Source organism: Megascapheus bottae, chromosome 28 (assembly GCF_031878675.1).
Source record: "Megascapheus bottae isolate mThoBot1 chromosome 28, mThoBot2.hap1, whole genome shotgun sequence".
Classification (NCBI taxonomy): domain Eukaryota; kingdom Metazoa; phylum Chordata; class Mammalia; order Rodentia; family Geomyidae; genus Megascapheus; species Megascapheus bottae.
Window position 1 is genome coordinate 6,928,513 of NC_143536.1, and position 27,166 is coordinate 6,955,678.

Genomic DNA, 27,166 nt, shown 5'->3' on the forward strand with positions numbered 1-27,166 from the left:
CGGTGTTTCATGACAGGAGATGAATTATGAGATATAAATATGAAATATTATGTTACTATGTCATAAATGCACATTGGGTCATTCATCACTCAATTATGGTGACACTCCTGAGAAGTTTGCCCTCAGATGATGCGTCTTTAGGTGACTACCCCACGGTGCACTTACCCTAAGCTGATTAGATGGCTAGAGTGGCACCAAGCGACAGATTAGGCAACTCTCTGCCTGTGCAGGCTTCATTGTTGGCTAGAAAAGTGCTACACTGCCCATGAATGCAGACCAGTTACAAAACGCATCCTTAATTATTGTCAGTAAAAATGAACAAAAGCATAAAATGCATAGCCTAGTAAAGTGGAAACAATAGAAAACTACCCTTAAAGAGAAAATATTCCAGAAGTACTCTCACCCAGAATGATTCCACGGGAACACCTTTTGGTGAAGGAATTTTTACTTTTCTACATGATGTACTTGTGTATTGTTTCAACTGTGATATGCATTTTTAATTTAAAAATACTTCTTATAAACATCTCTGTTCACATCTCCCTGGGTGAACCGCTCAGAACTAGCTCATTACCTGACAAAATGGTAATTTACTATTGCCAGAAAGAGTCAATGATTGAGCTGGTTGGAGAAGTGACCAAACAGAAGATAAAAAGAAAGGCTGTTGACATCGCTATGTGGAGAAAGGTCCCTTAATATCTTTCTGTGGTATTTCTGTGCATTCAACTGTAGAAACTTAGAGAGAAGAAAATGAATCAACATTACAGGCTGCCTTTTAATTTACACCCGTGAAATAATTTTGGCAGTCGTTCATAAGTGTTTAACTAATGTTTATTCTGGAAATGTCACCAGCACCTCTGAAATTTACTTTGATATTCTCTGAGTGTTACCTCTCTATTAATATGTGAGTATGGAAAGAGTAGCTCTCAGTCTAACATCCTGACATCTTTTTTTGATGCACTGAGACTTGGCATGGATTTAAGATTCATGATTGCATTTAAAACAAAATTGAGCTTCAAAGAAAATCTATGGTGTTCTCTGTCTGCTAATGAACTATCATGCTACCCCTTCTCACCCCACTTCCACACACACAAGGGGGATGGGATGTTCTGCTGCGCTCAGCCCTGGGAGTTTTCTCTGCTCATTACCTGTTAGGAAAACATGAATCCATTCAACCATCACCATCTCTTTCTCCGATGAGACGTATCAATGAATTGAGAAAGCACATTTCCCTCTGCTGTTACATCCACAGAGAGCACAGTGCATGTACACCTGAATTCTCTGGGAAGCCAACCCTGGTAGTATAGTATGTGAGACTCCAATTCACCATTGAAAAGCTGAAAGTGGAGCTGTTGCTTAAGTGGTAGAGCACCAGCCTTAAGAGGGAAAAGCTAAAGGATAACTCCAAAGCCCTGAGCTCAAGACCCAGTAATGGCATGTGTACACGCGTGCGCGCACACGCACACACGCACACACAACGAGATACAGGTACAGGGTTTTGTTTAATCCTGCCCAACCACTAAAGGGCCTGGAGAGGAAGGATGTTCGCTAGCCAATGCCAAATTCTTTTTTTTTTTTTTTTTTTTTTGCCAGTCCTGGGCCTTGAGCTCAGGGTCTGAGCACTGTCCTTGGACTTTCTCAAGGCTAGAGCTCTACTACTTGAGCCTCAGCACCACGTCCAGCTTTTTTCTATGTATGTGGTACCGAGGAATTGAACACGGGTCTTCATGCATGCTAAGCAAGCACTCTACCAGTAGGCCAAACTCCCAGCCCCAACCAATGCCAAATTCTCTTCTGCTCTTTACTAACAAAACCCATAACCTGCCCATGCCCAAGTCTTAGTCTTCAGGAAGAGTGCGGCTGTGGCATGCAGCGCCTTTTACTTTGCCTGCCTTGGAACAGAGCAGACTGGAGAGAGCCGGTATAATACAAAGAGGTGGCACTGGCTCTTATGCACCAGAGGCTCGTGGAGATGAGATGAGCTGAGGCCAGCAGCCAGCACCAGCTCCAGCACACACGTGAGGGTGCCATCTTGGAAATAGAGGCTTCAGGGTCATTGCAGCCTCCAGATGAAAATGCAGACCAACAGCATATCCCGGACACCTTTCTGAGAGACCTTGACCCATAACCAATCCACTGCATGGCTCTAAAATTCCCCACTCACAGACACTATGAGATAAGGATTTTTTTTGCTGTTTTAAGTCACTAAATCTTGAAGTAAAGTTATTTTTTACCTAAGAAAGGACCCATCTGCCAACAACAGCTAAATTAATAGTGGTCTCATGTGACCTGTTGGCCAAGCGTAATCCAAGCTCGAGAGGAGGCACGGATTGGGAGGATTGGGGGTTCAAGGATAGCCCAGGCAAAAAGTTAGAGTCCCCCTTCCCTCCCTCTCAGTGATAAAAGCTAGACACAGGGATTTCCACCCATCATCTCAAGGATGAAAGGTTATACAATGGGAGGATCACAGTCTAAGCAAATCCAGGTAAGAAAAGCATGATTCTTCTGAAAAATAAGGAAGGCAGAAATGGCTAGGAACATAGCTCAAGTGATAGAGCAACATGCCTAGCAAGCACAAGGCCAGGAGTTCAAGCCCAGTGCTAAAAAAATATATGCATGCATGTACATAGGTACTACCTGCTGGTGTCGTGGACATCTTATTGTATGTAAGTACACTGTGCCATTCTCATGATGACAAAAATCTCTCCAATGATCCCTCTCTCTTTCCCTCCCCGTCTCTCTCCCTCTCCCCCCTCTCTCTCTCATGCCAGTCCTGGAGCTTGAACTCAGGGCCTGGGCACTGTCCTTTGGCTTTCTCAAGGTTACAGCACTCTACAGCACCACATCCAGCTTTTTCTGTATATGTGGTACTGAGGAATCGAACCCAGGGCTTTGTACATGCTAAGCAGGCACTCTACCACTAGGCCACACTGCCAGACCCCAGTGATTCATTTCTTACAACAATATGCTGTCATTACACAGCACATGACTGTGGTCATTTGTTCTGCAGTAGGTAATACCTACAGATTTTAAAGTGAAGGAACTCTACTGCTTCATATAGCAAACAGAAAATACTTTATAAATAAGTTTTAAATGAAGAATCTGCAAGTGCATAGTCTGGGGGAGAGGGGAAGAAAAAGATAGCAACAAAAATGAGATGGTCAGTAGACCTCCTCCAGCCCACGTCCCAGTAAAGAAATGACATTTTCCACTTTCGTGATATGAGGGCATTAAGTTACTTGATTCAGATACTGAAGGGCTTTGAACTCTGTATGTTGGCTTTCCCGTAAAAGATGAGGAACAGGTGTCAGCCATGCAAAGTGCTACCCACATAGCCCCTAGCAGCATGTACCCTTGGTTGAAGCAGGCAGCCTCACCCAGACTCTCCCACACCCCAGCCAGCACACCCCACTGCTGAGAACCAGCCAATGAGATTGTACAAGACCAGGGCCCTTTGAGCTACTTCAAAACAATGCCAGAAAGATCCTCACATCCTGGAGGCTGTGTGAGAGCTTTACACAGTAACACAAATAACCTCTCCTGCACCACTGGAGTGACTGCAACAGAACTACATGACAAATTTACAATGTGAAGACCTCCTCAGATCAGCTGCCAGAAAACAACCTGTGACACTGACAAATACAAGGGAGTCTACCATCTTCCTTCCTCCCTGTCCATTTATGCATTCATAAGGAATGATACTTAACATTAAAAGTATTGACTACAGTATTAGTTAATAATACTAATAATAAGCCTGTTGAGCCTGGCTGAACAAGGAACTGATCCTAGTTCACTACAATCTACCTTCCCAGGGGCACTTTTCTGAGTGTTTACCTTACCTTTAAGGTTCAAGAGATTTCATGAAGCTATTGTTTCTTGAAGCTTTTTTTTTTTGGAAGTTCTCAATCATTTTCTCTCCAAATTTTGCATCTCTTCCTTCTTTCTCTCCTCTTTCCTCTTCTTTTGGAATCTCACTATGAGACCCTATGTTTCAAGGTTCCTCCACCCCACATTGCTGCAGTCTGGACATTTTCTCTGCCCTATCCTCTAGTTCACAGATTTTCTCTTCAAGTGTATCTAATATACAGTTAACCCCATTTTTATCCAATTATTCCTTTCATTTACTGAATATTTGAGTCCTAGAGAGTCCATTTGGCATGTTTCCTGGTTCTTCAGATCTGTATTAAAATCTTATATCTGATTAAGTCATTTCCTATATGACTTAATCAGTTATTTTTAAACTCCATACCTTGCAATGAAATACAAGAAATTAATGGATAAAGGTGACAGCACTGGTGCATTCTGATACTATGCTGAGTGAAAGCAGCTAGGCACAAAAGAACACACACTCCAAACCAAGCCATTGACATTCTGGAGCGCAGAAAGTCATCTATCATAGCAGAAGGAAGGCAGGGAACTTGAGAATTCTGGAGTAATGAAAAGTCGTGCACATTTACCCAGGCGTATACACTTATCCAAACTCACCCAACTGTGTTCTTTTAATGGTTGCAACTTATTTCACCTCAATAGCGGTGGACTTTAAAAACCTAGATTAAACCTAAATTAGTGCCTTTGAGATAAGATCCTAATTCTGGCAAATCCCAGAACATATAAATTAAGACTAAATTAAATCACAATAAAGTAAAAGAAGATAAAGTCTATGTTTATTAACTCAAATATCTGGATCTCCCTGCAGTGGGGAGGGGGAAAGGGTCTGGTTTTTTTCCACTGGTTTTCAGTCATGTGGTTTTGCCTCCTAATATGTCTGGTCATTTTTTTATTGAATTCCTAAAGTTGTGCATGAAAATTGGAGGAGATGATTTGAGCTTGGGGATGATGTCATTTTTCTCTAGAGAGGATTTAAGTCTTGCTTCTGGCAGGCAGTTAGGAGCAGCAAATCACATTAATCCAATGAGGGACTGACTAGATTTGATACTGGGCTTCATTTTGTACAAGCACTGGTCTATCTCTACTTTGCCCTCATTCCTCTGGTGTGCCCCTCAGCATCCCTACTGGACACACTAGGGTTTACCAGGTCCCCACTTCTTCCTGGTAGGCCTTGAGTCCAATTTTTCTCTCCCTAAGCAACAGCCAGGGAAAGTTTAACTGAACTTCAGAATGCCTTAGTGACCATTTTGTAAATGGCAGTATGTGAGGGGAAACGCAATGATGAACCTGGGGCTCGTGTGTTAGTAATTCTTTTCTTTCTAGAATCATGACTACTGAAGTCCTTGCTGCCTGGGTGGCTTGCTAATGTTTTCAGACAGTATTTTGTGTAGCTGTTCTGCCTTTTCTTGGCAAGAAGGCCAGCTTAGAGCTCAGTATCACTCACCACGGATGGAGACATAGATCCAGGGCCAAGCTCTACCTTCAAGGATCTCAGAAAGGACTGGTGACAAGGACTTCAATGCTGTTGGCTACAGCTGCATTGTGCAATGGCTCTTGGCAACATTTTCTGTGGGCTCATCCTCAGAGAAGAGCTGACCCCCTCAGTTTAAAAACCATTCCTGGGGGCCAGGAGTTTGGCCTAGTGATAGAGTGCTTGCCTGGCATGCATGCAGATTTGGGTTCGATTCCTCGGTAACACATATACATAGAAAAAGCCCAGAAATGGTGCTGTGGCTCAAGTAGTAGAGCTCTAGGCTTGAGAAAATCCAAGGACAGCGCTCAGGCCCTGAGTTCAAGCCCCAGGACTGGCAGAAAAAAAATAAAGAATACATTTAAAAAAAAAAAAACGATTCCTAGTAATGCACCTACATACAATATGTAGGAATGTCCTAAGTGACACTAATTCATCATCTCACTTAAGTCTGTTGATCTATTTTAGAAAGCTGTGTTGATGTTATCATTATTAAGTGTACAATTTCATGATTTTTTTCAATATTAGACAGGTGCTCTAGCACTTGAGACAAGCCCCCAGTCCTTTCTTGACTTAGTCATTTTCTCAGGTAAGACCTCACATTTTTGTCCACACTAGCCTCAGATCACAATCTTCCCACCTATGACCTCTTACACCTGGGATCACAGGCACATGCCATCATGCCTAGCTTGTTTGTTGAGATGGGGCCTTGCTAATGTTTTACCTAGACTGGCCTCAAACCACTGTCTTCTCACATCTCTGCTTCCAAAGCACCTGGAATTACAGATATAAGCCACCATGCCAAGCCTAATTCCATGAACTTCCAGTAAAAATCTACAGAATTGTGATCATCATCATAATGCAATTTTTTAGAACTTTCTCATCAAAAGAATACCTGGTACAAAACTGTTCTCAGCCCAAGCCCCAGGCTTCCACTCATCCACTCATCTACCCTGTCTCTTGAGATTTGTAATTTCTGGATGGCTGGTAGAAATGAAAGCATTGAGTCTGTGATCTTTTCTGTCTTCTTTCATTTGTCACTGCTGATCTTCAATGGAAGTATTATTATCCTCACTGTACAGATGAGAAAATTGGGGACTGGAGAGGTTAAGAGACTTGGCCTGACATCAATCTGTTGGTCAATGGAAAGGATACCAAGTTTTGAGATGATGCTGAAAGCTTTCCTTCTCCATGAAACTGCCTTCTGCCTCCATCCCCAGAGCCATCTCCATGGGCTGCTAGATCCTGGGTGGTGACCCATCACCACACACAATCATGGTCTGTTAGATTCCAGAGTGTTAATTAGTTCCTGACAGGAACTACCTCGATGGAGGGACTATGGTGAATGGTCTCCCACTGCCTGCATTTAATTGATGTTTACTCATTATTTAATTGATATCTGTTACAGTTGAGCAAAGGAAAATAAAAAATAAAAAGTAACTTTTAAACATGGAGAATGGACAGAACTATACTCCAGGTGATAGTTCACAGATCAATCACTAGGGAGGCCTAGCTAAATACAAGCTCTAGTGAGCAAGTATGTGTGTCTATAAATCAGGTTTGTTACCCAAGCTCTTAGGTCAGAATCTGAGTCCAGAAGGGTGGGCTCATTCATTTTTCACAATTTGGACAATTTTTTTCATGATTTGGACTTAAAACCAAATTTGAGAAATATCCAGACCATATACCCCACTGACCCTTCTATGTATCTACTGCATAAACAGCAGCCAACACATAAATATGTAAACAGGGACTGTGGGAAGATTCTGAGTAGATACAAACTAATTCTCTGCTTCCAGGTAGTTTTGTGTCTGAGTTTAGAGGCCATACTGAACAGAGTTAAGAGCAAAGGATTCTGGGTTTACAAAGCCACTACACATCACGTACCAGCTGTGTGCCCTCAGACAGGTTAGGCTATAAGTGACTCCACTATAACAGAAAGATAAAGACAGCATCTTCCTCACAGGGTCAGAAAGGGATTTTAAAGAATAAAAGCAAATGAGGAGGCTGGTCCAGAGCAAGGATTAAGCTGACACATTGACATACAATACCTGTAAGTGACATAGGCCTGTCTGCCGCTTCTTCCATGGATTGAGTTTGCTACTATGTTCATGAAAGAGAGAATGTGGATGAAGAGCATGCCTGGGGGATGAGGGACTCAATACTATATTTGAAACTTCCTGTAGATCTAAAATGATTTTGAAATAATTGCTGTGTGACGCAAGGGAGCTACTCGACTCTTTGAGCCTCTTACTCCTCTCCTTTATAATGCAGATTTGGTCATCTATCCCAGCATAAGACACATGGTAAGTGTCAATGGACCTTCGGGTTACAAAGGTTGAATTAAATAATTCATGTTTATTTACCTATGCCTTCCATATACAGAAAAAACATCTAAATTCATACTGTTGTTATTTTGCTTGTCCCAGGACTGGAACTCACAGCCTGGGAACTGTTCCTGAGCTTTTGTGCTCAAGGCTAGCAACTCCACTACCTGAGCCACAATTCCACTTCCAGATTTTTGGTGGTGAATTAAAGGTAAAATTACAGGCTTGAGCCATTAGCACCTACCTAGGGGAAGAGAGAGGTGTGTGTGTGTGTGTGTGTGTGTGTGTGTGTGTGTGTGTGTGTGTGTGTGTGTGAGGAAGAGCTAATGGACTGGGGCAGATGTGTGCAGAATGCATCTGGATCCCACATAGCCTGGTGTGCTGTGCTGTATGTTTGGACTAAGGGCCATGGAAGGGCAATCAGAATGACTAAGTCACCGACTGCCCTTCTGTAACCATCCCAGGCTGCAAAATAGGGAGGGATTGGAAAATGACAAGGACAGAGGATGAGTTAGGAGGGTATGGTGTGTCTAGAGAGTGATGTGAGAGCTAGCCAGGAAGTGAAAATTGGCAAGAACTGGGGACAAAACATTTTCTGGAGGGAGGAGGTATGTGGCCAAGGAATGGATGCGGCAGATGGGCTCCAATGAGGCTACCTGTGGGCAGCACTGATGGGTAGATACTGTGTGGAACTGGTTTTTTGAGAAAAGTAAACACCCCGCAGAGAAAGAAGGATGGTGTTGCTTCTTGCTTTCCACTCACCAAAGACCATTGGGGCCTTGGGGTCAGTGGGCTCTGCAAGAAGTGAAGATGCTGCCCAGGCTGGCAGGGACTGGCTGAAGGACAAGATTCTCCACACATTTGTTGAATGAATAAATGAATGATTAAACCAGGACCTCCAAGCCTCCATGATGGCTGGTCTCCTGTAATTACTTCTGTATTTGAGAAATATAATTTTAGAGTCTTATTTTATGGTCCAAAACCAACTTCACGATTCTTCTTTGTTATGATTATCAATCTAAGTCTTTTATTCTCTGTCAGATAAAAAAGAAAAAGAAAACCTTGACTTTTATCTACACTTGTCATGCTTAATTAGTTTCTTCATCTATATTCCGATATGCTAAATATGATCATCTTCAGTCAGGTTCCTTTTCAAGCTTAGTGCTTCTTAACAACCAGAATCCTGGAAATGCCCCAATGTTCATGTGAAGTTACTTGTGGGCAAGATGGGAATAACGATCATTATGTATCAAATGTAATAATATGCAAAAGAGTATACTATTAAACCAGGGGCAATATACAGAATTGGAGCTGTTACTCTTGTTCACTGAATGAAGTTTCTAAGTTATTTATTTTTATTTATTTATTTTTGCGTGTCCTGGGGCTTGAACTCAGGGCCTGGGCACTGTCCTTGGGCTTTCTCAAGGCTAGAGCTTTACCACTTGGAGCCATAGCACCACTTGAAGTTTCTAAGTTAAAAGAAAAAAAAATCTCTCCAAAAATTTCTATTTATTTTTGGTGAAGAAATGGCTACCCGGTATCTCGCCCTGTCTACCCTCCACACAAGATCTAGTGACAGTAAGTGTGATTATCACACACCTGTAACCCCAGATACTTATCTAGTAGAGACCAGAAGGCTCACAGCTGAAGGCTAGCCTGGTTATAGTCCAAGATTAAGTGACCCCACTGACCAAAGCCCCCTAGTGAGGGTGGCAAATCTTGGTAGGAATACATGGTAGAACAAGCCACTCATCATATAAGCCAGGAAACAAAAGCAACAACAACAACAAGGCATACTTCCAAGGACCTGAAGACCTCCCACCTGGCCTGGCCTCCTCAAGTTCTCCCATCTCCCAAAAGCAGGAACCCCAGAGACCAGGCTGCTAAGACAGAGAGGGCAAAGGACAGGAGATAGCAAGACTGTGTATTTTAATCATGCAGTGATAGTTTGATCTGATCAAAACCAAGAGTACACAGAAAGACAACCAATCTAAAAGCTTACTCAAGTCAGAATTCCAATGCACAGAACACATCTGCTGTTTTTCTTTAGAATAATGAGGTATTTGAAGAGAAATTTAACATCGAAAAGATTACCACCAAATGATGACACCAGGATTTGAAAGACAATGGGCCCAAGTGATAAACAGTTACAGAAAGGGAAAGCCTCTGAAACTTGTGGATCAATGCCAGAAAACAGAGATTACCTACCATAAACCTCAAACGAGTGGGCGGGCGGGGAACAAGCACCTTCCCCAACATCTCCCTAGGTCTCTGTCATTCTGTTGTGGAGGAAAGAGAAGAATCATCCTTTCTAGATGGGAAACTGAGTTTCACAGTGACTGGCTCACCAACCTGACATGGCATAGTGAGGGATGGCCCATACCTGGGGTTTGGAATATATCTAATACTCAATCTATCTCAGGCCCATTGACTGAGGGGCTGTCCCACTCTGGCTGACTGGTTTATTATCCAATTAGAACATGGGTGATAGGAGACAAAGGAAAATGGCATAGCCTGGAGAGCTGGTGTCCTCAGCACAGAGGTGGAAGAGGTGGGCAGTACAGACCTGTGCACTGTGACTAATTTGATTCGCACCCCTTCCTCTGCCAAGAGCCCCTTTGGGCTGCTTTGAGTGCCAGCTCCCTGGTGAGCATTTGGGGAGCAGCATTTAACTCTTTATGGTCACTTGGGGGGCCCTGTGACAGGCGATCCCTGACACCAGCTGACTGATGGGCAATTTCACAGCTGAGGAGAACTCTGTCACTCCCCCCTACGCTCCCCCAGAGGCACCCACTTTGCTCCCTGGCCAATTACACAGCCACCCGGAGCTTGGCTCATTAGCCTGGTGATGGCATAGCTCAAGCTGAAGGCTTGCCCCTTACAGAAACTTAATTTCCCAGGGCTGCTACAACTCAGAGCCCTAAAGTAGGCAGCTTTAAGTAATAAGAATTATTCTCTGATCATTTTGGAGGCCAGACATGTTTCTTCTTCTAGGGGTGAAAAGGCTGTCTGCTCTAAGACCAGGCTCCTAGGCTCATTCCTTTGTCTGCCTATCCAATGAAAACTGCTTCCTGTGGTGGGTACCAGGGTGTCCGGGAGGAAGAGACACTCGAAATCTCCATCCTTGTCCCATGTCCAGATGGCTGGGGAGGCAGACACAATGTCTAGGCTCCTGGCCTCTGTGCACCCTGATTCCCCTCTTCCCCTAGAAGGCATCATCACCCTGGATTAAACATTCACCTTGTTCATTATATCCACAATGGCCCAATGTCCAAAGAAGGTCACACTGGGAGGTGATGGGGGTGAGGACTTTCACACATTACAACGTGCACCTGGCAGGTAGCAATGGCTACTAGCGAAGAGAAGAGAAGCCTTAGGGCCTGGGTGTGTCCTTTAGGTCCAAGATGCCCTAATGACACTCCAACTCCAAGTGGAAACCCCAAGATCTGGTTTCTTGCCTTTCCAACTCTACATCTGGCCAGCCAGACTTTACCCTGCTGGTCCTCTGCTGACCCCTCTCAAGCCCTCAAGTCCCTGCACGAAACACAGGCTGCTCATGGCAACTTCCCCCAATCCTCCCGCTAGAGTCTGCACCCTTGTCCCTGGCCACCATCATTCCTGCCTTATGTGTTCAAAACATCCTAAACAGTCAGCTCTGGTGGCTACCACAATAGCTACGCCATGTCTGCCACCCCAGCCATCTGGACAGGGGTAAGGATGGAGATTTCAAAATGTCCGTTCATCCCAGTAGCCTTGACACACGTCAGAAAGCAGTTTCAATTGGATGGGCAGGCAAAGGAATGAGTCTTGAGCTTAGAAGTTGACTGGAGAAAAACCCCTCCATTTCTAGATAACTTCAGTTACATATGGAGAAGTGGCAGATGGCATGGGTCTCAAAATCAATTCCAATCGTTCCTCCCTCTGGTGACCCTCTCCTCCCTGGAAAGCCACCTAGCTTCCCCATACTCTGCTGTCCTCCTTTTCAATACCTCCTCCTCTGTGCCTTACAAAGCTCACCGACATCTGACCCAGCTCTGCATCTTCCCGAGCTCTGATGTTCTTTCTAATTGATTGATGTGTTGTTGGACTGATAGAGATGGAATCAGGAATGATAAGCCATGCATTTTCCATTTATGACCTTCAAAGAATGTTTTAAGAAGGACACTAAACAAAAGAGTGGCTTCTAAATTGAGTTTCAGAGAGATGTTTGGGAACCACTATCGAGAGACAGTGTCCAGGGATGGGGTGCCAGACTCCTCCATTTCATGTAACTCACTTTTATCTGCTTATTTGCATCTTGGGGTTTGTGGGAGAAGGAGGGAGGGTTATGCTTCTTTTTGAAGACAGATTTTGTTGCTAATGTGAGAAAGCTTTAAAATTCCAATCCAGAAAAATGGTTCCTGTGAGGATGGCTTTGAATATGGTTTTGTCTGCTCTGAAACTCATCATAAAATGTGATTGGCACGGAGCAGGTTTGGGGGTGGAACATAGGGGGCAGCAGCTAGGTCATGGTGGTGAAGCCTCATGAATGCTTGCTGCCTTTCTGGAGGTAACAGGTTACAGTGAGAGTTCAGTCCCTTTCTCTCTTCCACATGTATCCCTTTCTGCCTTCATCATGAGTCTGAGGCAGCAAAAGGCCCTCAACAGAATCGTGCTCTTGAACTTTTGTCCAGAACAGAGGACAAACCTCTTTTCTTTATGCACTACCCAGTCTGTTATTCTGTGATAGTCCTATTGAACGATTGAATACATGACCCATGAATAAGGTGCTAGCCTCAGGTCTTGGGCCCCCTAGTCAAACATCACTGTTTCCCAATGGGCCCTCTTTGGAGAGTATGTCCTGTCTGACATGCCCAGCAGGAGGCACAGTTGTATCTGTGTGCCCACCTCCTTCATCCCTGTACATTTGGGTTCAGGGGGCTGAGCAGGTGCCTGGATGGTAGCTTGGCTGAAGATGAAGCCAGGCAACTCAAAACGCTAACGATAATCAGTTCGTTAGCAAACAGCAGCATCACAGCACACTGACCCCAGCAGGGCCGCCACTGTCGCACCTGTGAGCCATGTGGGCTCATGCTGCAGCCATTTCTAGGGTTTGGATAAGTGGTGATTTGAAGAAGAGAAAAGTTTACAGCGCTGAAGTCAGAAGTGTTTTGAAAATCTCGTGAGAGTTTACCTGCCGCTGCTCATCACTGTTAATGAACAAACTCCAGCCACTGTGTCTGAGGCTTGACCTTGGCTGTCACTGAACTTGGACTCCAGGAAGTTTTCAGAAGCACCAATCCCAGACCCAGGTGCCCCGACGCCACCGGATGTTTCTCCCAAGCTCCCCAGAGGACATGAGAGAACAGACAAGGCTGGAAACCCCCAGCATGAAGCAGCAACTTCCTGTCTCACAGTGAGCCGATTTCAGTTCATGGCCAAGGGCGACCCCACATTCCTGGCATAAATGGGATCTCAAGAAGGCAGAAAGAGCTCATGCTCCTCTAGTGAATAACTAGTCAATAACTGATCCCTCTCATTATCCCCCTCCCCAGATACTTCTCAATTAGGAAAGGAATCACAAATGGCCACTCCACAGATCAGCTGACTTTTTTTCTTGAATGAGAAATTACTCTCATCTGCTCAGCACCCCTTCCAGGGTTGTTAGTAGCACCGTGGTGGTCCTTGGGTAATGTAGCTCGGGGGTTTGGTGGGGTCACAAGATTTCAGGGGCTTCTGCTACTGCTGACAGCCTGGAACACTGTACTAACCTAAATCATGGAGGTGATCATGGGAAGAACGAGCCAGGTAGTCAGAGACGCAAGACCAGGAAGGAGGGTGTTAGAGATGGAAACCAACACTTGCCTTGCGGGACCCCTGCTAACATCTGCTTTGTTCCATTTGTGTGTATTACTTAATGCTGGGAGAGACATCCAGACCCACTTTTCTGGAAATGTAGCTGGCAGTCAGTCCATGTTAGAGACCTGAATTTGTGAGGGGAGTGAAGGAGGTGAGAGTCTAAAAGGGAGCAACGAGGCTAGGAGGTTTGCTGTGTGAGTCCCTCCACTGTGGTTCTGGGGAATTAAAATCCTTTAGCCACACCTATACCCCCTCCCCACCCTGGGATGGGGAATATGATTCTCCTCTGAACTGGCACTGCTGAGCCCAGCCTGACTCAAATTGCGCAAAACTTCTCCCAAATTCTTCTCCCCACACCACATAGCAAATTCCCTTCCAGCCACGCGCTCCTCCACTCCCTCCTCTGGGGCTAATGAACCTTGATCTCAAGCCTCATTAAACCCTGTTATATAATCAGCCCCCTCCCGAGAGCCCCATCATAACCCTCCCCGTGTGGGCTGTGGTTTAGTTGTCTCTCTTGATGCCCCCCACCCCCTGCCACCCACAAAGAGGTCGATGGTCACCTCCCCTCTTCATCTCTAGGGACAAGAACAGACACAGAGAGTGCCTGGTGCAGCTGCCCTGGGTGGGCACAGCACCCTCCACGCCCTTCCCTGAAGGGCATTTCCCAAGACACACAGGGTCCCAGATGCCACTCCAGCTGGTGCCTCGACGACCACGTTAGGGAGCAGTACATCCATTAGTCATTTGTTTTCCCTCAGTAGTGCTGCCCTAAAGGCCTCAGTCTCCACAGGCAGCTCACAAAGAAGGACCCAGAACCCTGCAGGTGGCAACAGTTCCCCGCCATCCCTCATCTTCAAGTCAAGACAACCAGAATGAATGAGTTGCTTTTAGGCCACTTTGTGCTCCCAGGGGCCCACAGGGACAGCTGCCACCTGGGACCACCAATGCCTTGACTGTTAATACCAGAGCACAGGCAGTGTAGGTGCTACTTCCTAAGTAAGCACAGTCTCTAACCCAGAGACACCTTTCCAGCCAGGCTGCTAGCCTCAACACAATCCCCCACCCAGGAGAGAAAACTGAGACAGAAAAGTTCCTCAATGGACATCAGGGAGTGATCTCACAGCCGAGCACTATAGATGACAGAATTAATCATGGCACAGAGACTGTTAATACTAGGTCTTCCTATTAAGTATTAGGTGACATCTATTAAAGGCTTACTGTATACAGGCCCTGTAGAGACAGAGCTCAACATGTAAGTGCTACACTGAAGAGCCTGAGGTTTAGAGAAGCACCTAGCTGTTTCAAGGGAAGACACAAAGCGCCAAAATACAGAGTTAGGGATGGCAACCCAGCCTTCCTCCTTTACTCTCTGCAGCCCATGTTCCTGGCTGTGACACTAGCCTACTGCCACCAAACACCTGGCCTGATGGCCTTCCCCGTTCCTGCTCACCCAGGCGCATGGCCTGCCACACAGCCCACCTGGTGAAGTGCTACTTTGGGTTTCTGTGACCATGAGTTCTCTTGACAAATGGATCAGTTGCTTTCTGCTGTTCCCATGAGGCCTGCACACTGCAGGTCTAGAGATGAGCAGCCTCTGGATGCACACCTGGCTGACACCCTCAGCGGTCCCTGCGGTCCACACCAAACACACATCTGCACATGGAACTCGAGCTCACCCCGTCACCTTTATCCTCTTATCCACGCTCCACTGCATGTATCTTCTCCCCAGAAGAGAATTCATAGCTTTCATCACATTGTCAAAGGGGCACCTGACTTACCAGGGAAAATCTTTGGAACCCTTTGGTTTAGTCATAAAGAAAACCTCACCCTTGGAGAAGGGTGATTTTAAAAAAAATTTTCTCGCTGAGCATTTGAGCCACCTTGGCTATCAAATCAGGCTTGATGAGTATACTTGTCAGCTTTCAGTAAGAAAGAACCGGATCCATATCACAGCTTGGTCCTGAGCCTCAGTTTCCCAGTTTACATAGGCAATAACAAGAACTTAAATGTGGTCCCCAAGGTGGGTGAGTAACAGATCCTAGTAAAGTCCATTTCTTTTTTCTTTCTTTCTTTTTGTTCGCCAGTCCTGGGGCTTGAACTCAGGGCTGGGCACTGTCCTTGGGCTTTCTCAAGGCTGGAGCTCTACCACTTGAACCATAGCACCACTTCTGGCCTTTTCTGTGTATGTGATACCAAGAAATCAAACCCAAGGCTTCATGCGTGCTAGGCAAACACTCTATCACTAGGCCATGCTCCTGGCTCCATAAGCATTTGTTACCCATGAACAATAGTACACATGAGCAGCCAAGGGCTCAATTCACTTCTTCCAGCCCCACCTCTCACCAGCAACCAGCCAATCAGAGCTGCCCCTTCACTGGAAGAGTGTCGCCAAAGGACTCCCCTGGGACCACTCCTTCCCCCCCCTCCCCCGCCGCCACACACACGCACATACACATGCACACATCTGTGCCCTGCAGCTAAACCAGCCTCTGAGCGAAGAAGATTATAAGCTTTCTGAAACAATAAGTCCTGATGGCCAGAAACTTCCATTTCTATTCTGAGTCATAACAACTCTATCCCAGCAGAATCTGTTAGAACAGAGTCTAAAATCACCCCTAGGCCACCATCAGCCCAATTTGAACCTGAATTCATCTGAGGTCATACTGGCTGGCCATAGCAAAGCAAAAACACAGCATCCCTGGTGCCTTAACCCACAGTAGCCAAGATTCTAGAACCAAGCAGATGAAAAGCAATAAAGAGGAGGGGAGAGCTGTGGTGCTTTGGAGATTCTTGTCATATCTACCTGCTAATAAACAGCAGGGACCAGGGGCACAATGTCAGCAGTTGAGAGCCAAGAACGGCCCCTCCAAACCACCCAAATGGGCAAGCTGGGTGTGGGGGGGGGGAAGGGGACACCAGGTGATGCACAAGGAACAAGTATGCACCTCAGCAGCTGGTGTGGGAGGCAGGAAGGCTGGGGGAGAGGTGGCAGCTGGTGCCCCTGGCCAGGCAGTGCAGCCTGGGGGAGATGGGGGTGCAAGCAATGGGAGACTTACTTGAAGAGAAGCTGGCCTCAGGGTGCACAGGCGGGGTGGAGGGCAGGAAGGGTGCATGCCCTACAAAGAAGGAGCGCAGGGAGCGGTCGGACAGCAACGGGGAGCGCTGCTGGGCTGGAATGTTCTCACAGCTGCCCACGCCACCGCTGTGGATCTTGAGGTTGAAGGGTTTGCTCTTTTTCTTGGCTCTGAAAAAAGGAGACAGAAAAGGAACTAGAGCCATATGTGCATGGAATTAACCTCAGCCTTGGGTCTCCATGTGGGTGGGGGAGAAAGGGGTCTCCAACCCCGAGGGAGAAATGAGAAAAGCCACAGTTTGGGGGTCAGGATGGAGGGGTTTTGCCCTCTGGTCCACTGGGTTCCTCTGAAGAGCCCGTTTCTGCTGCAACTTAAGAAGCCATAATAGGTCTTCCTTTTCCTCCCAGCTCCATGGGACAGTTCTAGAAGGTCAAGTTCCAAATCCAACCCTGGACATCCTGGGTTCCCAAGGTCACAGGTAGTCAGCCCCACACCATGCTGATAATGTCTACGAGACCTGGTCAAGGTGGCATCTTCCCTTGCTAGGTTTCCTGTATCCGTCTATATAAAAACCACCAACCTGGGAGGAAGAAGGGGGATGGACAAGGGGAGAGGGGGCACATAAATCCTTTATGTATGTGTGCTGTAGTGCTGGCTGAGACTAGAGTAGAGAAGGAGAGGAAGGAGGGTCACAGGGGTGTGAGTCTGATTAAGATGCATTGCATGCATCTATAGACATGTTACAATAAACCCCTGTAACACACACACACACACACACACACACACACACACACACACACACACACACAGAGGAAACCTGGAGTGCCTTGCCCTTCTATCTTTCCAGCCACAGATGACCAGATTTGGGAGATAGATGTTTTCACTGACTGCCCCCACCACCAAACCTGAGATTAGTAAAGTTTCCAACTCACCTCATCTCTCTCCCCACAGCAGAGGAGATAAGATAAAATTCATCTGTGAAGCACTGCTAAGTATCCACATTTATTGTTATCCTATGCTGAAAATTCATCATTTGTTAACTGCAGAGAGACAGAATCAGCTGCTAACACAAAATGGGAATGCCAATGACATTGAGTCCTACTTTTAGGAGATCAAGCCAAGGCCCGAGAGACCGTGTGGTGACCTATGTACACCTGGGGCCTAGGGAGTGACCCACATCTTACTGGAACTTTAGCATTTGTTGAGAGATTTCCAAATGACAGAAGAGAAAGAAGAGCCAAACCCTGGAACTCCACAGCTCATGGCCTTTGACCTCTGGGCTCTGAGAACCACTCTTCCCCCCACCCCGCCGGGGGAGGGGGGGGGAGAAGAGAGCCTTGGCCTCAGCCGGGCATCCAGGTGGGCAATGGTCCTGCCCACCTGAGGGAAGATCATCTGGCTTCTGCCAGCAGGGCAGATTGCACTTAACAGATGAGGACACTGAAGCCCGGGAGCCCACAGGTATAAATGCCACACATGCCCCAACCAGGGACACTTCAAGAGTGGCCTGTGTCAGTACTTCTGGGGACAATGAAGAAACAAAAGGCAGCCCTCGTTGACAATGGTCCCAGGCCAGCACGAAGCTGTGCTCAACTCAATCCCAGTGTGAGCACAGTGCGAGCAATTACGAACTCCAACCGCAGGATGCACATCACTTGGCAGGGAGAACAGGGGCCACTGGCTATGCGTCTCCTGCTGTCCTTCAGAGGGTGACCCACGGGTCTGCACTAGACAGTGCCTGCTATGGGTGAACAATGAGCCAAGGCCAGGCCTGATCCAGCCCTGAGCCTTTATTAAAGCCCCATCACAACATACTATCTGTGGCTTCTTTGGGCTAACAACAGGAGGCTCCTTGTGACTGACTGAGGCTGGATGACCTCCAAGGGTGCAGTACTGACTAGACAGCCCTTCACCCAAGAGTCTACTTACCAAGGCCATGTGCCATCTGATGTGAAAAAAGAAAGACACCCTTAGGAGTACCAGGGTTGAAGCAAGGGGAGAGAGGTTGTTTATCCTAGAGATGGAAATGTCTCCCAACTTCTAATGCCAAAAGGTGGGGTGATGCACACCTTTAATTCCAGCCCTCACGAGGCTGAGGAAGGAGGATCATGAGTTTGAGGTCAACCTGGCTTATACAGTGAGACCCTGTTCTGAAGTAATAAAAAATGGGGGTGGGGCAGACCTGGGTGTCCTCAAAGCCAAGTGGTTCCCACCCATGTCACGCATCCCACTGCTGGTGCTGCTCACATACATTCCATTACACAGGCATCCACCCCTGGACCCACAGGGGGTCACCAGGCTAGCAATGCCCAGGTCAACTGGAAGAATGGATCTTCCACTTGCACCTGGGTATCTTGCCAGAGGCGAGACGTTTCGGAATGATCCAGAGCCCCTGACCCCCACCTTCCAGGTAAACTTGCCCTGCACAGACCGCCTGCCCCCCACCCTCCTCTGCCAGGATTTGGGTTCTTCTAGACAAGCAGGGGGCAGGCTCAGCTTCCAGGCTGGCATAAGATTGGTGGTAGGTGTCCCGGCCTGCTGAGTTCCTGCCTCTCTGTGATTAGACACTAATCTTATTTTTTCCCTTTGTTCCTCAACCCATAAATCAGTTACAGACCAAATATTTACACAGCCTATCATTTCCGACTGAACGAGGCCTCCTGACAGCCCTCATTATTAGGAAGGATGACTGATCTGGGGCAGAGACTTCACCGACATTCGGCTGGGTGCTTTCGTTTAAGTTCGCTTCCTCTCTCTGTTGCCTGAAGAAGATCATTTCCAAGATGAATTGGCATAGAGCTGTTCGTGATGTCTCCCTGGGGCCTGGGAGGGGGGGGAGAAGAGGAGAGGCCAGGCAGGCTCCCGTCACCCTAATGTACCATGCTCAATGTACAATGCTCCCTTTTCCTTTTGGCCTCACCTTTGGCCAGACAATAGATCAGCATTATCTGACTCAACAATTCCCTAGAATCAGAAATTATTTTTTAAAAAAAAGACAGTCAAGTAGAGAGCCTGGGGGAAAAGAGAACATCTTCACTGGTCCCCTTTGACTTCTTTTTCTTCTTTAAGATGAGATATGACATCTTGAAATGAGGAAACAGAGGGTCTGAGAGGTTAGTCAGTTTGGCCTAGGTCACAAAGCATAGAAAGGACAAAAGCAGCCTTTGAACCTGGCTCCGTCTGACACCAAAGATCTTAGTTCAAAAGTATACCATAGCCTTGGTAAGATGAGAACTTGTCTGGAACCCTGACAAAGGAAGTGGTTTTGGTCATGGGAATCCTCAACGCCCCCCCTGAAGACAGCACCTGAACATCGCCTTGATGATGACCTGCTCACATGAGGATGGGAAGATGTCTTTCCCTGCAGGAGGTCAGCAGGAATATTTAGCTCAGGGGAAAAAAAAGCCCCTGGCCACTTACAGGGCAGTACCTAGGCACTCCCTATACTCTAGGGAAAGCTACACTATGAGTGCCATGCCTAAGCAGGTGTATATTTCTTGGCTCCATGGCTTCTACAAAACCCATTCACCAAGCCAAAAGGCAGGTAGCAGCCTGCACCAGCCAGGATGCCTTACACAGAGCCAGGGCTACCAGTTAGACTCCCAGCTGAGACAGCCTCACCTCAGCCAGTGTTGACTTTTTACTTGTAAATTGCAGGGTTCAACCTGGATTATGGTAAAAGCACATCTATCCCCCACAAGCTGAGTCGTCAATGTGGGCTACATAGGTCTCACTAGCATGACTGAGTGCAGGTCAGAAACCCCACCTCTTTCATCTTCTGATTCACATACAGAACTACCTCTCTGGGCTCCTGCTCTGGCCCTCGCACCCATGGGGGAACATGAGCCACTGGGAGCTGGCAGAGGCCACAGCCCAGCCTCTATCCACTAGGATGATCCCCACCCACTTATGTGGAAGTTATGGTAACTCAGCCTGTTTGCTCTCTGTGGCTCCAGGAGAAAGTCAGAAGCATTTTCCTGGTGAGTTTCAAGAATCTGAGAATAGTGGGGGTTTCCCCCATACAAGACCTCCAATACACTTTTGTGTGTATATGTGCATACCAATACTGGCACTTGAACCCAGTACCTGGACTCTGTCCCTAAGTTTCTTTTGTCCAAGGCTGGCCCTCTATCACTTGAGCCATACATCTGGCTTTTTGGTAGTTAATTGGTAGATGAGAATCTCACTGAATTTCTTACTTAGGCTAGCATTGAACCATGATCTCAGATTTCAACCTCCTTAGTAGCTAGGATTACAGGCGTGAGCTACCCAGGCAGAAACTACTTTTGGAAGCTCGGTTTAGCTAGCAATGATTTCTCCAAAATGCCTGTCTGGTCTCTCCCGCTAAACTCAAGTCTCTGAATTGCCAGATCCAGCCCTGCTGTGAGCCTGGTTCTCAGCTATCCAGGATGGAAGGCTGGACCCATATATGTTTCACACGCACCCAATGAATCTGAGGTCAGATGGAAAGAATGAAGTTCAGACTAAGGAAGATAAGAGTGAGGAGGGAGTGTGGGGGAACATCCACATTTTATTATGCTTGCAGATCCTTTACAATGAAAGGCCTAGTGTGGAAATAATGAAAGGAAGGAAGGAAGGGAGGGAGGGAGGGAGGGAGGGAGACAGGGAAGAAGACAGGTGGAAGGTAGAAGGAAGATGGAAGGTAGTGTCTCAACAACACTTCACTCATAAAAGCTGCAGGCCACACTTTGTCCAGAATTGACTATGGTGCCCTGAAAGCTCCAGGGCCAGCAATTAGAACAATGAATAAATCCAACCTCTCCTTATTAACTAGAAAACAAGATGACTCAAATCTTCCCCTTAGCCCTGGACACAGGCTTATGTGAATCAGCCAGGCTGTATAGGACTCACTGGAGCTGGTGGCTGGCTGCACCCAAGTTAATTAAATGGCAGTGATGTTTCTAATAACTGTGCAGTTCTCTCTGTGAGATGGCCACATCCACAGGACCTTGCTCGGGCACTTTGTTGCCTTAGAAAAAGAATGATGGCTCTGTCCAGACACCTACTCCCCACCTCCTACCAGGCACTGATGTGGGGTGACTGGGCTCCCAGATCTGCCTGGGAATGCCGGATAGCTGCAGCAACACATCTCGAGACCAGACAAAGCCTGAGCTACTGGCCACACTGCAGACTGAGAGCTGCTCACCTGCTTGGCCTGGGGGGTCGGGGGGGGGGGGGGGAGAGCAGGGCCTGGTGGTGTGACTGTGTTGTGAGGAGCTACAAGAAGCAGCAATGCAGATTGACTTGAAAGGATGGAAGAAATGGCTGCACTTCTGGACACCAGGTTTGTGCCATCTGGGGATGGAGGGTGGCAGGCATCTATCTCAAGTGGCAGACTGGAGGGGCCATGTCAAGTGGGACGCTCACATCCTCGAGAAATGACACCACTTGTCACACAGCTGCCAGGAGAGACTGAGGCCGAGCCTCGGTCTCTCGCCAGGAGCCCAAAGCACCTGGGGAGCAGAGCGAGGCTCTGCTTTTCCTTCTGCATATGGAACACAGCCTGCCCTCTGCCCCGGTGACTTGCACGCCATGTTTGTGCTACACTGAGATGAATTATGGATGGGAGGAGGTTTGGCAGCTTGACAGAGACAGACGGCTGCCCACCAAAGGCCACGCTGGGTGCAGAGCAAAACCAACCCATCAAGATGTTCCAGAAGACGCCTCCTGCCTGCCTCCCCCACCCACCCTGTACCATGTGTGGCCTGTGTGAAGCAGCTCCCTCTCCACAGAACCACCCAAATCCCTGCGCAGAGCATCCGTCCATCTCAGACCTCTTGCTGACACCTCCGTGCCCAGCCAGGTGGTGTCTAGGCCATGCTGTAGTAGCCCTAAGGTAAGTAGAGGAGAGGGAATTAGGTCAAGCTACTAAGAAGCATCGAGGGGTCTCGCCAGGACCACCCAGTCTGTGACCTCCAGTGGCCAACAGCCTATGTGCGAAGTAAAGGACCACACACCTGGCAAGCTGCAGCCGATGGATCCAGAAACCCACTTCCCAGCTTGCACCATGCCCAAAATCTGTTTGGTAGATTTTACTTACACACACACACACACACACACACACACACACACACACACACACACGGCATAGGCACTTAACAATACATAGCAGTACTGTTCCCAGGCACTAAAACCCAAGTACCCATCAATGGATGGATGCACAAAGGAATTTGCACAAAAAGGGACAGAGCTTCTACCATGGATGTGAAAGAAAGCAGTCACACACACAAAAAAGTCCTAAGTTATACACAAGATTCCATTCATATGCACTGTGTAGAACAGAATAATCAGCTCACTGGAGATGGATAGCTGCTGATCACTTCTCAGGGCCAGAAAAGGAATCCAAAGGAATGAGAGGGAGGGAGAGCCGTGACAGAGGTGCAGTGTGGAGATCTGAGACAATCAGCACAGAAGCTGAATTCAGAAGGAATACAGAATGACAGAGGACAACAGAAGCTGGCCTCGGCGGCACATCCCTGTAATCCCAGCTACCTGAGAGATACAAAGGTCACCATTCCAGGGCAACTCAGGACAAAGCCCAGGGGGTAAAGAGCTATCTGCTGCTCATCTGCCCATAGGCTTCTGGAAGATTCTCTCCAATTCTCACACCCTTGGGCTGAGCCACTCTGCCCTCCCCCATCTGATTTTACACTTGGCCACAATACTGAGTATAGGGTCATCCTTTGGCCCTTGACCTCTGCCTTTGGAAAGGAAGGAGAGAAGAAACCAGTTACCAAACTGGTGAATTGTGAATTGCTGAAGAAGACAGTATGAAGGCACTCCCAAAACTTGAAAGCAGAATTACTTTACTCCACTTCTGTGTAGACACCCACAAGGTAGGGACTAGAACAAATGTTTGCAGCATTATTTACAGCCCTCCAAAATCCAGAAGCAACCCCCCATGTGTGTGTACTGATGGGTGACCAGATAAGCAAAACCTGAAATATTATTCAGCCCTGTACAGGACAGGGACCTTTAAGGACTTGGTGCACATAAAAGAAACCTTATGATGCCATTTCAGAAGTCAACTTCACAGAAAGCTGGATCAAGTTCCCAGGCTCATGGAAGCATGGAGGATTTCATGGTAGACAGCTGCCATTTGAACAACACAGTCCTGGAGGTGGACAAGGGCAATGGTGGCACAATACAAATGTATTCAATGCTATCAAACTCTACCCTTATACTTACTTTAAAAGATTCATTTTACTACAATAAAAACAACGTGTGAGCTGGGTATCAGTGGCTCCTGCCTGTAATCCTACTCAGGAGGCTACAATCTGGGGATCAAAGTTCCAAGCTAGGCCAGATAGAAAAGTCCATGTGGGGGGTGGCCGCTGCTTGGCACCCATTACTTGAGTAGCTGTTCCTTGTCCTGCCAGCCCAGGGCTCCCCCTTCTCCCACCCCCCAACCCTGCCTCTTGCTTCCAATGACAAGCTCATGGCTCTCTATCTCCCCAAAGAAAATGCCAAGTCTTTATGACCAGTCACAAAGGAGCTGTAAAACTCAGGCCCACTGAAGTGCAGCCTGGAGCCACCTGCCTCCAGCCACCCCAGGGATGAAGCTGGGCCCCAGCCTGCATTTCCCTCCATCATTTCACCCATGGACCACCCATTACCTGGGTTATGAGAAAACCAGTGGACAGTGGAGCCTGAGGGACATGGAAGTCATTTCTCAGAGGCTGAGGCCACACACATTTCTCTAGCTGGTCAAGACAGTCACAGTCCCAAGCTAACCTGAGCATGGTGTTTCATGCCTGTAATCCCAAGGACCCAGGAGGTGAAGGCACGATAGTGGGGCTGAGTTTAGCCCAGGCAAAAGGTCAAAATCTGGCCTGCATGCACATGGAACACGATTCACACTAAGTAGCAAGCCACCTTTCTTATTTAATCCTCCTGTGCAGAGCAAGCCTGGCTGTCACATTTCTTTTAGAAATGGTAATAATGTCACTGGGAATTAATGATGGTGCACCCATGTGCTGTGAATGGATACAGCCAGCTGGCACTGGAATTGTCTTGCAGCTACCACATGCACCCAGCTAGGCTAGTTAGTGACTGCACAAACGTGTGTATCCACAAGAAGAGGTATGTGAGGGGTCCCCACGTAGCCAATGTGGGTGCCCCTTAGAGAAGGAAAAGCAGTTGTTCAAACAATTCATAAAGGGCCCCTGTGTCCCCAGCACCCCCACCAACACTTTTGCAGACCAAAAGAACTCCTACTTTATCGCCTAAGATCTTTTTTTCCTTTTCTGGAGACAGAGCCTCCACTCATGATCCCCTACCTCTGCTTCCTTTGTGTTTGGATATCCTAAACCCTGCCCCTTTTCTTTTTTTCTGTCAGTTGTGGAACTTGCTAATAAAATAATAATAAATAACCTGGGTGTGTATCTATGTTTTCTGACTTGTGTTTTTGTTTTAGCCATTATATTTCTTCCTTTTCCTGTTTCCTTTTTTTGTTGGTCATGGGCTTAAACTCAGGGCCTGTGTGCTGTCGCCGAGCTTTTTGCACTCAAGACTACTACTTTGCTTTTTTGAGCCACAGTTGCACTTCCATCTTTCTGGTGTTAACTGAGATAAGATTCTCATGGACTTCCTGCCCGAGCTGGCTTTGAACTGCAATCCTCACATGTCAACTTCCTGAGTAGCTAGGATTACAGGTGTGAGCCATAAGTACCCAGCTCTAAAACTTTTCTTTTTCTGCTTCTACTTCTTCTTTCTTCTTCCTCTTCTTTGTAGACACTAGGCTTCAAACTCAGAGTCTTGCATTCTAAAGCAGGTACTCTACCAGCTGACCAGGCCTTCAGCCCTGTTCCTCTGTGTACGTGTGTTTTGGTTTTGTTTGTTTTTGAGATAGGGTCTCACTTTTCTCTAAGGCCAATTTGGACCATGATCCACCCAATGTAAACTCCTGCCAAGGCAGCACGACAGGGGTGTGCCACCATGCTCAGCTATCGAATGAGATAAGTCTCCCAAACATTTGCCTGGAATCACGTTGAACTGCTATCCTCCTGCTCACAACCTCCAGAGCAGCTGAGATTGCAGGCATGAGTGCTCCAGTCCTCCCCTCCCTCAGCAGCTCCCCTCCACGCCCAGGCCACGCTGCCAGGACTCTGCCCTCAGTGGCCTGAGTGCTCATTGTACCCTTCTGCTCTAAGACCAGAAAAAAAATTTAAAGCATTAATCTGATTGTGCCACCACTTTGCTTTTCACATCTCACAGACTAAAGATCAAATTCTTCACTCAGTTGCTGGGGTGGTGGTGAATGGAGCCCCACTCCTTACCCATGTGGACTGAAGACAACACCAGGGGAGCAATCCTTGCAAATGCTACTTTAGGATTTTTTTTAGGTGAAATCTTACATTGTCCAGTAGATCCCTAATCCAGTGACAAGAGTGCCCTGATAAGGAGATGTGACCCAGACAGAAGAGCAGAGGGTCCAAGAAGAGGAACATGGGGCCTGAAATGATAGGCCACAAACCAAGGAACACAGAGAACCTAGCAGAAGGCCGGCTGGGTAGGATCACAGAGCCTCTGGAAGGAAACAAACATCTTAGCCAGAGGTCCAGCCTCCAGAGTGATGAAAACAAATGTCTACTGCCTTAAGCCTCCAAGTGTGAGACCACTTGTTACAGCAGCCACGAGGAACTCACACAGCCTGCAGATCCTCCAAGCTAGCTGGCATCTCCTATTCGTTCTCTTTCCTCAACCCCACAATTCCTTTTTTTTTAATTTAATGCAATCTTATTTTTTATGTGGTACCAAGAAATCAAACCCAGGGCCTCACACATGCCAGGCAAGCACTCTACCATGAAGCCACTCTACCAGTTCCAAACCTACTACTTTTTAGTTACCCAAATGCAGATTACATGGCCCACGCTCTATTAGGGGATGTTGAGCAGAATTAAGTGATTCTCACGTCAACCAACCTCAGGGCCACAAAGCATGTGATAGTTACTATTTTTACAGAAAAGGGCCACTCATTCTTTTTACTGACTGTGTAGTATTCTGTAACAGGGATGGTATGGCCCCTCCTCACAACTGCCTGGTGAGAATGGAACCCTTGTCGGTTTTCTCCTATCCCCAGAACTACTTAGCAGCATGTATCAGACACTGAAACATTCTAAACACTTGAAAAAGAATATAATTTAGAAAAGCTCAAAAACAGGATCTATAACCAGGCATCAAACAGACCCATTCCAACAGAAAAGGGAAAAGGAGGAGGAGAAAGGTCCCTGGGGCGGGCAGGCAATCGAGCCTGACTCAGCTTGCATTTACCACATCAAAGAGAACAATTTCCGAAGCCAATGAACAGTGTCAAATCAGGCCTCAGTGACTTCAAGCTCTGGACTTGGCAGAACTAACTTCCCTATTGATGGCCCGCGGAGTAGGGGCACCATTTCATGTCTCCTCTTCCTCCACCAAACTAGGCACAGAGTGGGGCAGCTGACAAGGGTCAGGAGCTGCACACAGAGCCCTCTAGAAAGTCCATCTTACCAATGACCCTTACATTCTGAGACAGCAGCGAGCTCACACCTCTGCTCACAGCTGGG

The 27,166-nt window shown here is 47.2% G+C and overlaps 1 protein-coding gene across 3 annotated transcripts in view; it reads right to left on the reverse strand.

The window, feature by feature from the left end:
* Positions 1-27,166, reverse strand: part of Ksr2 (kinase suppressor of ras 2) — a 187,795-nt gene that overhangs the window by 84,029 nt on the left and 76,600 nt on the right. For all 3 annotated transcript variants that reach the window (XM_090320194.1, XM_090320192.1, XM_090320191.1), the window contains exon 5: positions 16,581-16,768. In XM_090320194.1, coding sequence (XP_090176320.1) covers positions 16,581-16,768 — 188 coding nt within the window. The remainder of the gene's footprint in view (positions 1-16,580; positions 16,769-27,166) is intronic.